The following is a 20,254-nucleotide window of genomic DNA, read 5'->3' as shown; positions in this document are numbered from 1 at the left end:
CAGCACTCACAAGTCTTAGTCCTATGGCACAACAGCATGCATTCAGGATGACTGGGGATGCTGTATATGGGCTCTTGCCCACAGAGCCTTCTGACATGCATGCTTTGCTAGAATGTTAGCCACTGGTGACATGACGCACAGCTTACCATCACTAATACTCCGCCCTGTGTATTTCTCACTGAAGTGGGAAAAACTGGTAATGCTGCTTGAACAACCACTGGGTCTGAAAAGCATTGGGACTGCTTACAGGTCTGTACCAGGGCCAGGGCAGAACATTACAAAGACAGTGGGCTTCCCATCATGTCAACCACTCTTGCTTTGTACATTTACTGAATGAGAATGGCACAAAAGACCAGTACACTTAGTAGCTAACTACAGTTGGCTACCATAGCTAAATGATGGTACATTAGTTAGATCAGGACGGATCACTTTCAGCCATCCTGCAGATGTTTGCCTACAACTCCCATAATACCTATTTGCCACTGTGGTTGGAGATTATGGGAGTTGTAGTCCAAAAAAAATCTGGAGTGCTGAAGTTGAGCAGCCCAGAGTGAAATGGTACTTTGGCTGGTACTTTAACTGTGTCTAAATGATGGCATTTTAACACTGAAATATGTGTGTGACAGTAAATAATATTTTTGAAGCACTTAAAGGTACCTTAATGCTGTACAAAAGTGAAATAACTGATAAGGCACTCACTAGTAGGTGCTCAAAGTGCTTCACAATAAGTACAATGCTGTTACTCTAGATATAAAAATACAACATACCACAAATATAGTACCGTTCAGTTACGCCAGTATAATATAGAAAAATAGTACATTATTTTAAGGAAAATTTGAGAAATTTAAGGGATAATAGGAGGGAACCAATAAAAGATCCCTAAAAGTATATTTGCTAGAGAAGAGAGTTCAGTGCTTCCTAAAGGCGAGAGAATATTGGTGGGAAGGGAGAGCCGGTTTAGCACAGAAAACCTACAACAGCAACAGTCTAATCACTGAACACCATAAGGTATGCCTGTGAGATTTCCATGTAGCAGTGCTATCTAACCAGAGGTGGCCACCAAGGAAATGGTCCAGGAGCAGTTTTCTAAATATGACTATATCTAACAAGCCTAAATACCAACAAATAAAATTATCTATAGTTGCAACCCTAGGCATACATACCAAGAAGTCGGCTTATCTTGAATTCAGTGTAACTTACTTCCCCTTGGGTGGAAGTTGAACCAAAAGGTAGGTTATAAGTATTTTAAATAAATGTGCATAGAATAGGGCCTTCTATAAAAAAATCCCACAACACTGGCCCTCATAGCTGCTTAGATTAATTTGGAAGATATAAGGGCTAACGATCAAAGTGCTAACTATCAAAAAGAAGGCAAGTAAAAAGAAGACCAAATATACTGCATTCTGTTCCTCTTTTTCATGTGTGACCGGGATAGTTTCACATAATTACACTGCAAGATAAGTGTAATGTAAGATCAATTACATTCATTCATTCATTCATTTATTTGCAGCCTTTTGAAAATGAAAATGTGCAGCATTAGCAGCATGTTCCCTTCGGCACTGTGATCATTCCTAGTGAGATACATGTTGATGATCATGTTGTCTGTCTCTATTCTATGTAAGGTATTAATGCAGCTCCCCACCACACACACAAAAAACATTGATCCCACAAAATGACTTATGGACCATCTCTCTGAGATTAGTGTGACGGTAATCTAAGTTTTTTTGCCTTCATTTCATGCCTGATCAAAGAAAGAACTTCAGCTTTTCATAATTGTTTTAAAAGAAATTGTGAGTATGGAGTAAAGATTGCTAGGTAAATTAAGAAATACTGGCTGATAACCAGACTAACAAAACAAAGTTCAGCTAACTCAGCTCCACCACTCATGATGTGAGAGGGGGCACATTCTGACAGCCTCTTCTTGCACAGGAAGTGCTCTTTGTCACCGAAAAAAATGTCACTGAGGAATGCACAGCCCTTGGACATATTTTTGGGTGACACAGTATTTCCAGTGGAAGGGGAGGTCATCAAAATTCACCTCCCCCCCACAAAAGCACTGGTGCAGCATTCATCTGAAACTCTTCAGAAGCACTGCTGCTACACTGGTGTTTCCCTGTAGCACTAGTGCTTCATTAGTCTGGATGTCACCATTGGGTTGGATCCTCACTTTGTGCTCTGGAAATGGAAGCTTCTTCCATTCATGGAGCACATTATAAGCAATATCCATTATAAGCAAAGTTGTTTTACAGATTCATTCACATTAGCAGCATCATTCACATTAGCACCAAGGAGCCCATGGTGGCACAGTGGTAAAACTGCTGCCCTGTAACCAGAAGGTTACAAGTTCGATCCTGACCAGGGGCTCAAGGTTGACTCAGCCTTCCATCCTTCCGAGGTCGGTAAAATGAGTACCCAGAATGTTGGGGGCAATATGCTAAATCATTGTAAACCGCTTAGAGAGCTCCAGCTATAGAGCAGTATATAAATGTAAGTGCTATTGCTATTGCTATTGCTATTGCTATTATTTTAATGTGAACTAACGGCCATGGTTGCTTTGGCCTGTTCTAATGACCTGCGGATAGAATTTTGAGTAGTTTGTGTGAAAAGACCAATATCAAGGCATCTTGGAGGAAGTTAGTGGCTGACAGTAGCTGTTCTTCACATAAGATGCTTTGCAGTTTTGGAAATTTAATTTATTATAGGAAGACATTAGAAGCTACAATGCATTTCACAGAAGTTTAACAAGAAGGCAGTATCACCATTCTGAATCTGTACCATTCTCTGTTCCCTGTCTTCTAAAGGATGTCAAGTTATTTTTGAGGCACTAATTGAAATTCAGGCCACAGGATTACTTAGCCTGCTGCTCTATATGTAGCATCAGAGTACCCTGAGAGAGGCATTGCAAATAGCATTTTTCTAGTTTTTCTTATCTGCTGATGCTATTGGAGAGTTAAATTTAGAATCATCTTCCATGTTGGGCCTCGTTCCAGATGGTACTCAGAAGAACACACTGTGGTTTCTCTGTCCACGTCACAAAGAGAAAAATCCTGTTCTACCCAGTGACGAGAGAAGGACAAGGGGCAGGATGTGGTGGTTTTGAATGCAGCCAGCCCTGCTAGCTCCCTTCTCCATTATTAATGGATAGGTTGTGGATAAGGGCTCACTGTATTCTCAGCTGTCCCAGTGGACTTTGTAGGGAGATAGCCTTTGTGGATATGTTTGTCCCTCTTGTGCCACAATGTGTTCAGATTTAGCAGACAAACATTCTTCCTGATTTTTTCCTTTTCATGATTTATTTAGTGATGGTTTATATTTCATAAGGGTGATTTTTAGCGCTATGTTCACTAGGAACAGGGCCCATTATGCAGTGGTCAGGCATTGGCTGTTTTTTGGCAATGCAAAAGAAGAACAGAAGCAGCACCCTGCTGGATCAGGCCAAGGCCATCCATCTTGTTTCCCACACTGTCCAACCAGGAGCCCATAAGCAGGAGATGAAAGCAAACCTCTCCCACCATTGTCCCCTGCGACTAGTATTCGGAGGTATACTGCCTCTGAAGCTGGAAATAGTATATAGCAGGGGCTCCTAACCTGTGGCACTCCAGATGTTGCTGAACTGCAACTCCCATCATCCCCAGCAACAATAAATGATAGCTGGGGATGATGGAAATTGTAGTTCAGCAACATCTGAAGTACCACAAGTTGGGAACCCCTGCCATATAGCATGAAGACTAGTAGCCACTGATAGACATGTCCTGAATGAATTTGTCTACCCTTCTAAAATCATCTGTGCTAGTGGCCATTGATACATCTTGCAGCAGTGAGTTCCACAGACCAATTATGTGCTGTGTGAAGAAGTATTTTCTTTTGTTCATCCTAAATATCTTGCCATTCACTTTGATTGGCTAACCCCTGGTTCTGGTGCTGGTAGAGAGGGAGAAAAACATCTCTTCATCCATTTTACCTACATCATGCATAATTCTATAAACCTCAACAGTGTCCCCCCAGGCAACCTTTTCTAAATGAAAAAGCTCCAATATTGCAGCCTTTTTCTTAGGAAGTTGCTCCATAACTGATCATTTTGGTTTTCTTCTGCATCTTTTCCAGCTCCACAATATCTATTTTGAGACTCACCAACCTTGGTTGCAAAACAGATTATTGCAGGAGATGTATCTGTAATAGAAACATAAATACTAAAGGTCCAGTCCGGTTCTAACTCACTTTGAAGAATTAAATCACAGACAGAATGAAAAGTAACTTGTGCTGAAGCAGAATTTGTGGCCCAGAATGTTTCCAAAGGTCCTGACTGTCCAGCATCTCCTTTAAGACTAATGTAAATTTTCTGCTGCTTTTCCTAGGCAGCTTTTTGTTCCATAGGCATTTTGTTAACAGTGTAGGTTGGTTCACACATGCATATTTATCACTTGTGACTGCAACATAAATTGATGGCTTGCATGTATAAATGACCACTCACAGATCTGCCATAAACATACCTTTCATATTTGTCACATCCAATACACTGCTTTTCAGTTCATCTTATTTATTTGTTACTTCTCTGTGTCAACTGCCCTCAGCCATTTTTGGAAGGGCAGTATAGAAACTGAATTAATAATAATAATAAAATAATAAATGATCAAATAATACATATGAATGTGTGAGCCACCACCTAATGGTGCAGCAGGGAATGACTTGACTAGCAAGCCAGAGATTGCCAGTTCAACAGCGAGAGAGGAAGATGCTGAAAGGCATCATCTCATACTGTGCGGGAGATGACAATGGTAAACACTTCCTATATTCTACCAAAGACAACCACAGGGCTCTGTGGCTGCCAGGAGTCGACATTGACTCAGTGGCACACTGTACCTTTATGTGTGAGCCAGCCTGTATTTAATTCAAATCGACCACCTTCTGTCCTGATCTTGATCAGTCACACTGAAGACTAGTGCTTCATCATTTCATCAGCCTTTCCAATATCTACCTTTTCACCTCTGATATTACGTTATCGAAAATGGACGTACCCAGCAAACTTTCCTTAATGGTATAATGGCTATTGTACTGTGCAACCGGGTGTTGGCCTAGTAATATTGCATTTGCGCAGTTTGCATAAGTTGCACAACTTGTGCAAGTGCAAAGTTTAGGCAAATTGTGTTACACAAGAATAAGCCCACTATTTCCAATTGCCTAAATTGTGCAAACGCAACATTACTAGGGTGACGTACTGTTGCACAGTATGTCAGCCAATGTGTCTGACATTCTTAACTCTTTTTGATTTACATTGCTTTCTCTACGCATTCTTTAATTTGTTCATAATGTTAAGATGAAGTACCTAAATTAATGCTTAATCAAACTTGAGCAGAGCAGTTCTGTTACCAGCCATGTTTGCATATGATATGTCTCTTATTGTTCACCAAAATTAAAAACATAATAACAGCCCTGCTGGATCAGGCCCAAGGCCCATCTAGTCCAGCATCCTGTTTCACACAATAGCCCACCAGATGCCGCTGGACGCCTACAGGCAGGAGTTGAAGGCATACATAAGAACAGCCCTGCTGGATCAAGCCTAACGCCCATCTAGTCCAGCATCCTGTTTCGCACAGTGGCCCACCAGGTGCCGCTGGAAGCCTACAGGCAGGAGTTGAGGACATGCCCTCCCTCCTGCTGTTACTCCACTGTAACTGGTACTCAGAGGCATCCTGCCTTTGAGGCTGGAGGTGGCCTATAGACCTTGTCTAGTAGCCATTGATAGACCTCTCCTCCATGAACTTTTCCAGACCTCTTTTAAAGCCATCCAGGTTGTTGGCTGTCACCACATCTTGTGGCAGAGAATTCCAAAAGTTGATTATGTGTTGTGTGAAAAAGTGCCCTCCCTTATGCTGTTACTCAAGGGAAATTATATTTGCCTAGATTGCAACAATATTGTAAAGCTGACCTATGTTCCATGTATGATCTTCTAACATAAGTCTTCCATAGTGGTATTACTTTCTACTATTCTTCCCCAACTTGTTATATTCAATTTGATACATGTTAGTAAAAGGCATCAGAATTCCAGTGCTGAGATCTTTCTATATTATCCCTAAAAGCAGTTCTTTGCATGCTGCCACTGGTTTTCAGACAGCCACTTCCTTATCTGTAAGACCTAGCAAACTTAAAACAAATTAAACTGCTGGGCTTTCTCCATTGAAATCATCCAGTCCATTTTAAATTTATAATAAAAATAGTATACTAGCTTAGCACATTTTCTACAGGTATTTTGTCATTAACTTTGGTTAACCTTTTTCCATTTTGTCCTGCCCACATTCCCCATAGTGTTGTTCTTGATAGTCTATGGATTTTCTATAATATTCTCTATACTTGAAAACTCCTTTTTTTCCCCCTCCATCTCAGATGACCAAAGTTTCTTTTGCTGAAGGGCATCACATTCTTAGAGTGCAACGGACCTGTGTCTGGATCTGATGTCAGCTATAGAGACTAATTTCAGCACTGGGGTCCTGTGCTTACCATCTCTTATAAATTACACATGAAGCTCTGCGTATTGCAGAGATTTAAAAAGATGAAATCAATTAAATTTTAATGGGAGAGGGAAGGAGATGGTTATCGGGGGAGGGGGGAACACTGTCTCTGTTACAGTGATGGGAGTGGGAAGAGTGGCCAAGACAAATTTAATTGTATGTCAGGATGTTTTAAAAGTGTATAAAGTTTAGTGACTTCTCTTTAACCATTACCTAACTTATTTTGTAAAATACTTTCAGTTAGTATCCCAATTCTGTTAAGCAATAGAATAATGTCTTTCAGCATTTCAAGGGGTAAACTGGTATTATAGTATTACTGAATGTGTTGTAGATCTTTATTTTTGTCCCTCCACAAGTAGCAGTAAATAGCCTAATTTATCAGAGATAAATTCATGCCAGCATGCATTTGTCAAAAATAAATCCTGTTAGACTCTCTCTCTCTCTCTCTCTCTCTCTCTCTCTCTCTCTCTCTCTCTCTCTCATTTATTTATTAAGGCAGTTACTAACTTGATTGTGGGGATGCTTCAGATGTAATTGATCTTGATTTCAGCAAAGCATTTGAAGAAGTTCCCAATGATATTTTTGTTAACAAATTGGTCAGATGTAGGTTAGATGATAATACTGTCAGGTGAATTCGCAACTGGTTGGAAACCCATATTCAAAGAGTATCTATCAGTGTGTTCCTAGTCAAACTGGAGGGAGGTTTCAAGGGCCTATGCTCTTCAACATTTCAATCAATTCATTGATTTATTCAACCAGTTTCACTCAGTTATGCCCCTCCAGTGCAATACTATTCAGGGCAGCTCACAAAACAGTAAAACAGTATAAAATTAATAAAAATTAACCAAAACAGAACCAATTAAAACTTGATTCACAAAGAATTTTTTAGTAAATCAGTTACTTAGATGGAATGATGAAGAGTATCTTCATCAGATCTAAGGATAAGAAGGATCAGATATAAGGATAATATGTCCTTCATGGAGGACAGGTCTATCAATGGGTAGCCACCTCCAGCCTCAGAGGCAAGATGCATCTAATTACCAGTTGAAGGGGAGCAGGAGCCTGTGGGCTTCTGAGGCATCTAGTGGGCCACTGTGTGAAACATGATATTGGACTAGATAGGCCTTGGGCTCATCCCCAGGGTGGAGCTGCTGTTGCAGGAATGAAGACAGGAATGAAATTCAGAATGACCTTGATAGCGTAGAAAACTGGGCTGAAACTAATCTATTATATTAATTCTCCTGGGTCTGCCTTGGAATGTGCGTCCCAGAGCCCAGCTGATTGGCTGGGCGGCGGACGCACCTGATTGGCTGAGGTGCACCCAGGAGGATTGGTTGCCGCCGCGGCCTAGCTGTCGAGGACAGAGGTGGTGGGCCCGGCCCAGCCACGGAGGCAAGGCCCAGGAGGGGGGAAAGAAGGGGGGGCAGAAGTGGCAGTGGGGAGGAGAGGTGGCTGGGTCCGGAAGCAGAGACTGGGGCAGAACGGGGGAGGAGAGGTTACCACCGGCCCCAAAGAGCACACAGATGCTCTGTGTGGGGTCAACTAGTAAAATGAAATTCAGCAGACTAATGCAAAGTTCTGCATTTAATTTTTTTTAAAGTCTAATGCACAGGTAGAGGATAGGGGGTGAAAAGAATCTCGAGACTGCAGTCAATCACATGAACCAGCAGTGAACATGAATTGGCAGTGTGATACAGCAGCAATGATATTTTGATTAGCAAACTGGTCAGATGTGGGTTAGATGATAACACTATCAGGTGAATTTTGCAACTGATTGGAATTGCTGTCAATCACGTGAATCAGCAGTGTGATAAAGCAGCAGCAGAAGAAATTCAGACTGCATTAATACCGTAAAACCATAGCTTCCAAGTCACAAGAGATTTCAACTGGAGTATTGTTTCCAGTTCTTGAAACCATAACCAAATTAGTATGGGGCTCTCACTCACTGAAGTTTTTTAAGCAGAGGCTGGACAACCATTTGTTGGGGATGTTCCAGCTTTCTGTTCCCTGCCTCGTGCAGGGGTTGAACTAATAGCCTCTAAAGTCCCTTCCAACACTATGCTTCCATGAGATTCTGCACCTTCAAACTCTTATAGATTTCACTAGGTACAATGGACACCTTAACCTGTTAGATAAGTACTTAGAAGCAGTAGGACAAATGTACAAAATGATGACTAGCCCACAAATGTTTTTACTAGACCACAGCCCATCCATACTTATTAGTCACTGTTGGCACATTGATAGCCTAAACAAAAAAATTCTTGTATCTAGTTTACAAAGATGTCCATGCATAGTCATATGAAGGCTATTCTTACCACAGGCAACCAGGCAAGTAGCTGTTGTTTACATATCTACAATCCATTTGTTTGAAATTAAAGGGAGAAGATACATTGAAACTCCATGAAAGGGCCCTTCATTTGGAAAATTTAGGGATCTACTGGTGTATTCAGTTATCCTATTGTGTTGCTTTCCACCTTGATGTAACAAACATACTTAGACTTCGGGAATTTTATTCACCCACTCACCCCTGCTTGATATCAGCTGTGGATTTATTTATTTATTCATTTCTTTTCTAAACCGCCCCATCCAAAGGCTCTGGGCAGTGCACAACAAATTTTTAAAAAACATTAAAACAAACACCATTTTAAAAATGCACTGCTTAAAACAATATAAAAATAATTTTAAACAATTCAGAGCCATTTAAAAACCAATTAAAATACTTTAAAAACAATTTGCAAACCTTGGAAGGCCAGGCCAAACAAATAAGTTTTTAGGGCTCTCTTAAAGGCCAACAATGAGCCTAAATTACAGATATCTGCTGGGAGTGCATTCCATAAGCCAGGAGCAGCAACAGAGAAGGCCCGGCTCCGAGTTGCCACCAGACGTACTGGTGGTAACTGGAGACGAACCTCTCCAGATGACCTTAATGTGCAGTGGGGATCATACAGAAGAAGGCGCTCTCTACAGTAGCCTGGACCCAAGCCATTCAGGGCTTTAAAGGTAACTTTGTATTTTGCCCGGAAACATATCAGCAGCCAGTGCAACTGTTTTAAGACAGGCATAATATGGTCTCTCCAGGTTACCCCAGAGACCAGCCTGGCTGCTGCATTGTAAACGATCTGAAGTTTCCAAACAAAGTTTACATACAAAGGCAGCCCCACGTAGAGCGCATTGTAATAGTCAAGCCTGGAGGTTACCAGCTGATGCACCACTGTTTTGTGTAGCTTGAGAAGATCTTTTTTCCATAGTTCTTCATAGTAAACTGGTGTGTCCTTAATTTCATGATCAGGCTGAGGCTTATTTGGAATAAAAATCAATGTAAGGCCTTTATGTTTAGGCTGGTTTTTAATTCTCAGACCAGTCAAAGACTATTTTAACCTGTTCTAGTTTACAGCAGAGAGTCAGCTTTTGCAGCTTTTAGGTTCGTGCAAATGATTTTTAACTTCTTCCTTTTGCAGAAATCTCCCATGTCATACTTCAAGGTACATTAGAAACTCCCTTCAGTTTCCATTCTGGTTTGCCATTTGGCATGGGAGAATTTGAGAAACACAAATCCCTTGGGTGCATGGAAGTAGTTCTATCGTTCTCTAGATCCTTGTTTATCCTTGTTTATTGTTTTGCCTGTCCAAAGCCTATTAAGTCAGGATAGGATGTGAGAAGCTAGCATAAAGAGGGAAGCAATAGACTTAACTGAAATATTGTTGAGTGTTACAAGGGGACCACTAGACTCTTAAGTCCAGCCCCCTATGCCATGAAAGTATTTTTACATAAGTCTCCCTCAAATTAAATCACACTGTTTCTTTAAATAAATAAATTTAAAGTCCACTTTTCAACCAAACTGGTTTTTAAGGCATCTTACCAAACAAAGAGTACAACTAAAAATCAGTTGAGAACCTAATAATCCTGACTACATAGCATCTATAAGCAAAACAGAAGCCTCCTCTTTTATCTTCATTCATTCCAATAAAATTCTATCAAAAGGTGCCTGCAAATCAGATAGCTGAGCTCCAGGCCACTCAAGCATGGAAAGCAAGCTTCACACTGCAGAGGGGGGGGGAAGGGGGGCGAGAACCACTTGCCTGTCCAGCTAAGAAGATGAAATTCCTTCCAACCCTAAAATATACCAATCAAGTTTTGCTCATGCCGAGGACTGACTTTCTGGCATATCCACCCCGCCCCCGTGAAAGTCACATGACCAGCATCCTGTCCCTACTTCTGACAGCCCCTAATGCCCCAGAAAGAAGTGGGGGAAATGTACTATAAATTAAGCACCAAGACTTTTTCATTGTGGAATTCATTCAGTGGACAACATTCCTCTGTAACTCCAAGTTTGCTAAAAATAATGATGATGATGATGATGATGCCGCCCAGGATTGGATTGTTCTCAGTGTTTTCTTCTGGTGTTATATGTGTAAGAAAACCTTCTAAATAAGACTTGGGAATTCTATATGCATTATCTCTGGGCCAATGCACACTGACATACAACTTGGCATGTGGTGGCCACTTGGAATTTGTACATGAAGTGGCTTTGGAGCACTATCATAATGTTGTTTTGCTTACTATCATAATGTTGCAGCGTGTGTTCTGTCTGCGTGGTATACAGAGCAAAGTAAACACCAGTGAAAGGATTTTAAGATAACTTTACTTGGGAGACAAAAGCGCTCAGAGAAGATCAATACAGAATTTGCTGACTCATACCCAAGGAACAGGAAGGAGAACAGAAATTCCTAGCTAGCCCAACCAATACAGAGGAAATTATAGTGCCCCCTCTGGCTACATAGTAGCTTACATGCACACTATACAGCATGCTAGGCTGCAGCTGTTGCATATCCCAACACATAATAGCTGAGAAGAATAAGAGAAGGACTAACCTCAGTTGTGTGGTCTACACAACTGGATTCTTTTACTGAGTTCGAAGAATAAATCCCTACTTCCCCCCTATAATATTTCTGAGGGGTTTCAACTGTGGACATAGGAAAACTAATATCTGGACGTGCTCTAATTGAGATCAGGTTGCTAAGCCACTCAGGAATCTATCCATCAAGTACTGTTGCTGTTTCATATTAATCTCAGTAGCATTATGTGCAGTTACATAGAAAGCTGCCACATACAGAGTCAGACCTTTGGTCTACCTAGCTCAGTATTGTCTTCATAGACTGGCAGCGGCTTCTCCAAGGTTGCAGGCAGGAATCTCTCTCAGCCATATCTTGGAGAAGCCAGGCAGGGAACTTTAAACCTTTGGCTCTTCCCAGAGCGCCTCCATCCCCTGAGGGGAATAACTTACAGTGCTCACACTTCTGTCTTTCATCCATATGCAACCAGGTCAGACCCTGCTTAGTTAAGGGGACAAGTCATGCTTGCTACCACAAGACTAGCTCAGCTCTCCTCTCCAGTTATCCCTTTCAGCCCTTTGCTTGTATGCATCAATAATTCAGGCCATGTAGTAACTGTTTTGCCTTGAGGGAGCCATGTCTGCATCTGTGTGTGTATGTGTGTGTGTGTATCTCACAGGCCACTGTCATGAGAAGAGCCAAGATGACAGCCATGCCAAGCAGAAGTACTTTGACACCCAGGATTCTGAGAGCATATCCATGGAAGACAATCCTGAGGCAGCTGCTGAAGATGATTCCACAGATCTTGTGCATAGTTCCACAAGTGATTCGTCCTCTCTGACTTTAGAAAGTAAGTGAATCTTGGAACAACAAGCTCAATAAGGTAGCTCTTCCTTTATTTTCAGAGCAGTTGTTGTTTTGCAACCGTCTGCATCTGCAATGGCCAAGTTCTTCACATCAGGATTTCTATAGCTGTTGTATATGAAAGACAATTTGTGGCTTTTCATGACAGTTTTTGTAGCAGTCTGAGAAGCTGCACTTGTCAGCATTCCAACTTCTATATAATTGTTAAGGTTATAGGATCTTTAACACTGAAGTTGGCCATCTGGGCTGGCCCAGTTCATATATGATGCAGACCACAGGTAAATCACTTAAAGCCGCCAATAACAAAAAAGGCAGGCAGTTTCCAAATTGGAAGCTCTTATGACAAACCTTTAAACCAAGGCAACACAACTTTGGCCCTCCTGCAGATGTTGGCCTACAACTCCCAACATCCTGACTATTGGCTGCTAGGGCTGATGGGAGTTGTAATTCAAAAACAGCTAGAAAACCAAAGTTGTGCAGTCCTGCTTTAAACTCTGAGCTCTTTCAAATTCATTTGAGGACCTAGTAGGGGGAGTTGCTCATAGAAAAATCCTGGCATTAATTCAGTGTGCTGCATTTGTGTGCTTCTGGATCATGCCCAGTGTCCCTTGATATCTTGGTGCAGGCATAATGTTCTATCTTGGGACTGTTTTGTTGCCATAGACCTAATTAAGATCCTGAATGTACTCTGAAACCATGGTTTATCATGTTGATCTAAGCCACTTCCCCCAGATAACACATATAGGGAGATTCCAGCAATACTTCGTCACTTTGCAATTAGAGAGTCAAGGATACTGCCTTAACCATGATTTGCTCTGTGTAGACATGACTTTTAATTCTGGTCAACACAAACCATATTTGCAATCCTGCTTCCCAAATCACTATTTCACATTAAGAAAAATAAACTATGGTTAAGTGTTGTCCCTGCACATCTCACTAGCAATTTGGTAATCCATTTATAATTCCTGGTTTGCTACTAAGGATGAACGAGCCAATGTGATTCCATTTCATTTTTTCATTCTTATTCATTTGTCACATTTTATACTCCAAGCAATGGGATTTCTACATTTTTTTACTTTGAAGATTTAGCCTCATGGCAATAGCTCTGCATATTCTACACTAAAAAATGAAAAATACAAATTCTGTGCTAAGAGAAGCTAAATTCTGCAACCTATACAATAAATCCAAACTAGCTTATTTTCCCAGACTTTATTTTATTTCTGCTACTCATGATAGGCAGTTTGGATAACATTTCCCCTCTTCCCTTAACCAGCCCACACAATTAAAAGGGGGATACACCAAGAGCACACCTGTCATGATGTCTTTCATGGGCCTTCCAACATCTTCTCAGCACTCTTCTTTAGCATGGGAGGGGAATAAAATGAAATGTCCCTCTACATGCACTCCAAGTATGGAGCATGTGTAGAGCAGCAGTTTAAATGATGTGCCTCTCACACATAATGAAGGAACATGACGGGAGCATATTGGGATGTCCATAAAAGACCACATGATGAGCACACTCTTAGTATGTTCCCTTTTTAATTGTGCGGGCCAGAAAAGTATTATCTGAATCAACTCCATGAGAGGCAAAGAGCTATGCAGGGAATTGAAGCTCTAGTTCCTGCCACTGGGAGATATGCTTCACTCCTGCCCACATATTATCTTTGCAGTCTTGAGGGTTAGAAACTTGCTTTAAAAAGATGAGGGGAGGGAGTAATTGGTGAATATTTAGTGCTAAATTCACCAGTTACAAAGTTTGATTACATAATTTAACTGTCCTGGACAAAGCTTTTATTTATTTATTTATTTTTATTTATTATTTAATTTATATACTGCCCAAACTTTCATCTCTGGGCAGTTAACAATGACATAAAAACAATTAAAACAAATATAAAAGGTTAAAACAGTTTAACAATTTAAAAACAGTATAAAATTAAAACCTACTAATTTAAAAAGCTTGGGTGAAGAGATGGGTCTTCAGATGTTTTTTAAAAACAGTCAGAGATGGGGAGGATCACATCTCAGCAGGAAGCGCATTCCACAATCTTTTATTTTATTTATTCATTCAGTTTATATACCACCCTTCCTGAAATGGCTCAGGGTGGTTTACATTAAAATCAAAAACATAGAATAAAAAATTAAAATCAAGAAACATTTAAACTAGATTAAATCTCATTAAAATCAAGGTTAAAACTAGATATCATTAAAAGCCAGGCTGAAGAGATGGGTCTTGAAGGTTCTCCTGAAGGCTTCCAAGGAAGAGAGTCCTCTTAAATCCACTGGGAACGCTTTCTACAACCTGGGGCAGCAACTGAGAAGACCCAATCCCATGTTTCCACCAGATGAACTGGTGGCACCCAAAGACGTATCCCTCCTGATTATCTTAATAAGCAATGGGGATCTTGTAGAGAAAGGTTCTCTCTCCGGTAACTTGGACCTAAGCCATTTAGGGCTTTAAAGGTAATAACCAGCACTTTGTACTTTGTCCAGAAACATAATGCAGTCAGCAGTTATTTAAGAACAGGCATAATGTGGTCTCTCCAGGATACCCCAGGGACCAATCTGGCTGCTGCATTTTTAACTGAAGTTTCCAAACTACATACAAAGACAGTCCTATATCAAGCATGTTGCAGTAACCTGGATGTTACCAGCTGGTGCACCACTGTTCTTGGGGCATTCACCTTAAGGAATGGGGCAGATTTTGTCAAATCAATCACAGCTGGTAAAAAGCACTCCTGGCCACAGCCTCAGCCTAAGACACCAGGGTGAGACCCGAATCCAAGAACACTCCCAAACTACAAACCTTTTCTTTCTGGGGGAGTGTAGCCCCATCCAGAACAGGGAATCCTAACCCATCTTGCAGATTACGCTCCCCCCCCCAAACACCATGAGCACCTCCATCTTGCTTGGATTCAGCTTCAATTTATTATCCCACATCCAGCCCATCATTGCCTGTAGACAGGCATTTAAAGTGATAATGCCATTTTCTGATATTGATGACACGGAGAAATTTGTGTGTCATCAGCATATTGATAACACCCAGCACCAAATTCCCTGATGAACACATCTAGTGATTTCATGTAGATGTTAAGCATTGGTGACAGAATGGAGTCCTGAGGGACTCCATATAGCAGCTTCCGATTTGAAGAGCAACTGTCACCAAACACCACCATCTGAAATCTACCCAAGATCTAGGAGCGGAACCACTGTAAAACAGTGCCTCCTGTCCCCGAAATCCCTCAGGCGATCCAGAAGGATACCATGGTCAGTGGTATTGAAAGCCACTGAGAGATTTTTTTAAAAAACCCAACGGAGTCACACTTCCTCTCAATTCTCTGGCGAAGGTCATCTATCAGGCTGACCAAGGCCATCTCAACCCAATAGCCTGCCCTAAAGCCTAGATAATCCATTTTTTCCAAGACCTCTTGGAGCTGGTCAGCCACCACCCTTCTCAATCATCTTACCCTACCATGGGAGGTTGGAGACTGACCTATAATTATCCATCACTAGGGGATCAAGAGCAGGCTTTTAACTGGATAAGGGTATTTGATGCTATGAAGTAGCTATGTCCTAAAAGGTTGTTCTCAAGAATTGCCCAAGATTTTCTCTGAAGATATCGTCTTACCTTAACATGAAGCTTTGAAGTATCATATCAGAAAAATACAGGTTCCTGAGTCAGCATTTCAAGATCAAAATAGGGTGAAAGAGAGACCAAATGTAACACTGTACATCACTTCCCAATGGCGGGAGCATGAACCAAACAGGTGCCTGTTTTCCTCCAAAGAAAGGATGAGCAACTTGCACTTTCTGTAGTTGCCAACTTACATCACAGCAAATTACATTGTCTTTAACATTCTCTCCGGTTTTCGTGGTGAGAAAAAGTCCTTATAATCCCAGCATGAGTTCAGCTATGAACAATCCCTGTGTGTAATCTACATTACATGACTTGGAGAAATGCTCTAGTTTCTAGAACTGCTTCTTCCTTCAAATAATGGAAACTTCTTAGAGATTTCATTAAGTTTCAAAAGAACCATGCTGCTGCTTTTGATGTATTTTGCCTCTTGAATTATAATTTTGCTGGAAACATATTTTAGCAAAATTTAATGGAATCCCCTGTGCAGTGATACCCTTCAGGTTCTGAGCTCTGCAACTAGTGAATCTGACAAGCTTCTGTCTCTTTCATGAACTCTCACATTTGTACCCTACCTTTTCCCAAGGAGCAAATAGCAGCGTAAGTTGAGATATTACCAATTTTCTCCTCAAACTCTGCTTCACAGGCTGTCCGCATTCTGCATAATAACTTGTCCTTTCTCTCTGATGTCCTACTGGAGGTATTGCAGTCTGCAGGCAGGATCATGGCTGCCCATGGGCAGGGTCACTGACCACCAAAGCTGTCCTCATCCCTCCTACATTTGAGGAAGATTATCTCTTCAGTGAATGGATGGACAAAGAAGCAGTGGAGACTTCAGAAAAATCAAAAAGGAAGATTTGTCCTTCATCCTGCAAACCCATAAAAGAGGAAGAGATTAACATACTTTCTTCCTGATGTTCATATCAGAAATTCCCTTTGTGGAATCAGACAAGATCATGGTCATGATGATAGTTGTTAATCTGTTGAGGTGCAAGGGCCTTTCTGTTGGCGTGAGGAGTAGAAACAAGGTGCCAAGATGGTAGAAGCAAGATGAGACCTCCACCCCCATGAGACCCATCTTGGTATCAACATACATTCTTGAACTTTAAGCAGTTTGCCCAGCCTGTTCAGTTTCCAGTTCGATATTTGATTCCTACCTGATAATTCAACAACATCACATTGGCACTGTTCTACATAAACAAACAGGAGGGCTGATGTCCCTAGTCTTTCACAAGAAGGCCAAGTTACTGGAGCAGAATGAAGGCTCAACACATGAAAGGCTCAACACATCAAAGGCAAGGACCACACTCAGGCCAACTGACTAAGCAGGCAGCCGCTCAGCCTAGGAAAGTAGACCCTACTTGATTAAGTCTTCAAGCAACTAATGGTACATTTTGGAACTCCAGAATGGGACCTCTTTGCAGAGCCACACTACATGAAAACTCCTGAATTTCTTGTACAGAACCAGAAGCACTCAGACACAGGGAGTCAGTGCCCCAGCCCAAACATGGCCAATGAACATCCTTTTCACCTCTTCCCTTTCTCCTTTCCCTTCCTTACAAGAGTGCTAGCCAAGATCTGGTCCAAATAGGCCAAAATGATTCATGTAGTTTCAGAATGACCTTAATGGCACTGGTTTTCAGACACTGTCAACCTGCTCTCTTGACCTCCTTTTGAATCCCCACCAGTGTCCTGGCACAGGGACCCTTATTATATCTAATAAGGCAGCGCTAGGAGGCCTAGGCTACTCTGATAGGGTAAATACCCTTCTTGTCTACAGGAGGGATTCCACCGATAGGATACACTAGAGCACCTGAGTATGTTTCTTCTCTTAGTGTCAGGCCAGTAGTATTCTCCTCACCTGCATTTATTCACACCATTAGACTTCCTCCAGAATGGCCTCAGTTTAGGCCTCAAGCTCCACACACTCGGCAGGCAAGTGACAATGCTAGGCTCTGGCCTGCCCCTACCCTTGGGGGCCTCTCTGGGTTTCTATATCTTCATTCGTGATTTTTCAGGATGGCCACCAACCTATCACTCCCTGTTGTCCATTACTTCTCTACCAGGAAGCTAAAAGCTATGTTCCAAGTACTCACCAAAAGTCAATTTGAACTCTTTAGCAAGGTCTTCCTGTTCTATATCTATCAAGTAAAACTTACTTCAAGACACCATCACCTCAGCACACAAGGTTTCTTAACTGGCAGCCCTGTCCACCCTCTGTATTTTCCACTGTGACAAAGTGATTTTTAAGCTGGACCCTCTTTTAATCTCTTAAGATCAACTCCAACTTCCATAGAGAACAGGAACTCATCCTTCTGCTCCAACCCTAGTGACCAGAAGTAGAAAGGCTGTCACTGCCTAGATGTCCATGGTGCCCTCAAATTATGTATCTGAAGAATCTTACCATTTCAACACCTCTCCTCCCTTTTAATCACTTGCTGGGTAAAGGGAAGGTGACATAGAGTTTCCAAAGTCTCTCTCTCCCCAGGTGATTCAAGGTATGCATTGCTGAAGTTTGCAAAGCTTCAGAAAAGCCCCTACCCAAAGGAGCTGTGCCTCACTCCTCCAGAAGCACGGCTGCCTCTTGGGCTTTGTTCTCAAGAGTTTTGGCAGATAAAGTTTGCAGGGCCACTACCTAGCCCTCAATTGTCACGGTCGCCCATTACTATCAGATCTGTGGATCTGCGTCCACAGATGCAGCCTCTGTTAGAAGGGTGCTTCACTATGTACTACAATCATAGGTTCCTAGACAACTCCTCTCACCCAGGTTCATTGGGGAACTGCTGTGGTATGCACCTGTGATGGACCACTGAAGGGTGACAAATAAGGAGAATAAAGAGTTTGCTTACATGCCAATTTTCATTATACTTCTTTGCCTAATACTGGTTCACTCCCACCTAGGACCTGTTCTTACACCCCATCTGCACGTAACGTGGAACCAAGGGTCTAATGGACCCAGGGTTCTGTCTTCCCCCCACCCCGTGCGCTTACCTCTCTGCATTCAGACAAAACAGACAGGAACTGAACTGTAGTCAGGGAGACTACAGATTTGAGGGGGAACTGCTTGTGCGGGCTTCCTTCTGGCATGGACAGCCCCAACAGCCAATCAAAGCCAAAAAGAGGGAGGAGCTTCCTCCCTCAACTCTAGTTACAGCAAACTCAGCTTGCAGTTCAGCATTCACATATAATGCTAGCAGCTGCAAACCTCAGGTAAGAGCAGCAAAATTCACTACAGCCTGAGGTTTCAAATTGGAGTTTGGGAAGGGAAACCTCAGGACACTTTTCTGCCGGCACCAGGGTTTCTCTAATACAGGAAAGTCAACCTCAGACTCCTTTAACTCCAGTTTCCCATTATGTTTAAATTGGGCCTTGGAGTCTTACTAGGATGGGGGAGGGTGGGCTAACACAAACAAGGAGGAGTGGTTTGTTGCTATGTCAGTTGAGACTAGCCTATGGGAGGAAATAGGAGGTGCCTCTTAGCCCAGCCTCCAGCCAATGTTTTCTTCAAAGACCCTGCTTCCTGGTGAACAAAGAGGAGAGCCCCCCTCCCCCAGTGTTGGACCACTGTCAGGTGAACAAGTAGAAAGTGAATTCACAGGTAACTGAATGTTTCATTCCCGTTTGCATGATTTGCTTTTTTAAAAAGAGCCTCATGTGCCTCCCTGTAGCCGTGAGTTAAGAAGACTTGTTCACATAAAATGTTTCTGTTCTCTTGGTTAAAACTCACATGTTCACTAGTTTGGCTTTTAGAAACAATAATAGTAAAATGCAAGTTACCATTATGAAATTATTTAACCTTGGCTTGCACCTAAGAAACCCTATTTTATTTCCACATTTAAGAAATAACTGAAAATACACTCTAACAAATGTAGGAAATAATTTGTTTAAGAACATGATGATGATCAGAAGTTGTTATTGCACTGTTCCATCTGCTTGGCATAAACGAAGGCAGAAATGTAGTGTTTCCTTGCATGACATCAGAGCATAATTATAATATAACTGTTGAGCTGAGTGATTGATTTTAGTGATTCTCTTTTACAGGTACTGTTATTGCAGAAAGCAATGGCTCAGAAGGAGTGGAGAGTTTAGGGGATGCTCAGATGTCTGCAGAGATGTTGGCATTAGTAGATGAGTTTGAAAACTCTTGGCCCCTTGAAGCCTTTGAGGGAGCACTGGAAGTGAAAGGCCATCGGATGGACTTACAAGGGATCCGTGTCCTGAAGAAAGGTTCTCAAGATGGGCTTGCCAGCTCCTGTTTTGGGGATTGCGGAGACGATGATGATGATGAAACTGAATGGGTAAGAACTCTCATCAGCAAGGTTAAGTTGTACTTTGTATCCAGACTTTGGTCATCTTACCTGACATTCAAAGGATTATTCTCTACATTACATCACTTTGACTGTGAGCTATCTACAGGAAGG

At 41.8% G+C, this 20,254-nt stretch overlaps 1 protein-coding gene across 1 annotated transcript in view; it reads left to right on the top strand.

Annotated features, from left to right (window-relative positions):
• The window catches only part of TTC17 (tetratricopeptide repeat domain 17), a 120,033-nt gene that overhangs the window by 77,850 nt on the left and 21,929 nt on the right, over nt 1–20,254 (top strand). Inside the window, exons 17-18 of the mRNA XM_053259906.1 lie at nt 12,018–12,188; nt 19,875–20,131. Coding sequence (XP_053115881.1) covers nt 12,018–12,188; nt 19,875–20,131 — 428 coding nt within the window. The remainder of the gene's footprint in view (nt 1–12,017; nt 12,189–19,874; nt 20,132–20,254) is intronic.

Source organism: Hemicordylus capensis, chromosome 1 (assembly GCF_027244095.1).
Source record: "Hemicordylus capensis ecotype Gifberg chromosome 1, rHemCap1.1.pri, whole genome shotgun sequence".
Lineage (NCBI taxonomy): Eukaryota > Metazoa > Chordata > Lepidosauria > Squamata > Cordylidae > Hemicordylus > Hemicordylus capensis.
This window is presented reverse-complemented; position numbering and strand designations above follow the sequence as displayed.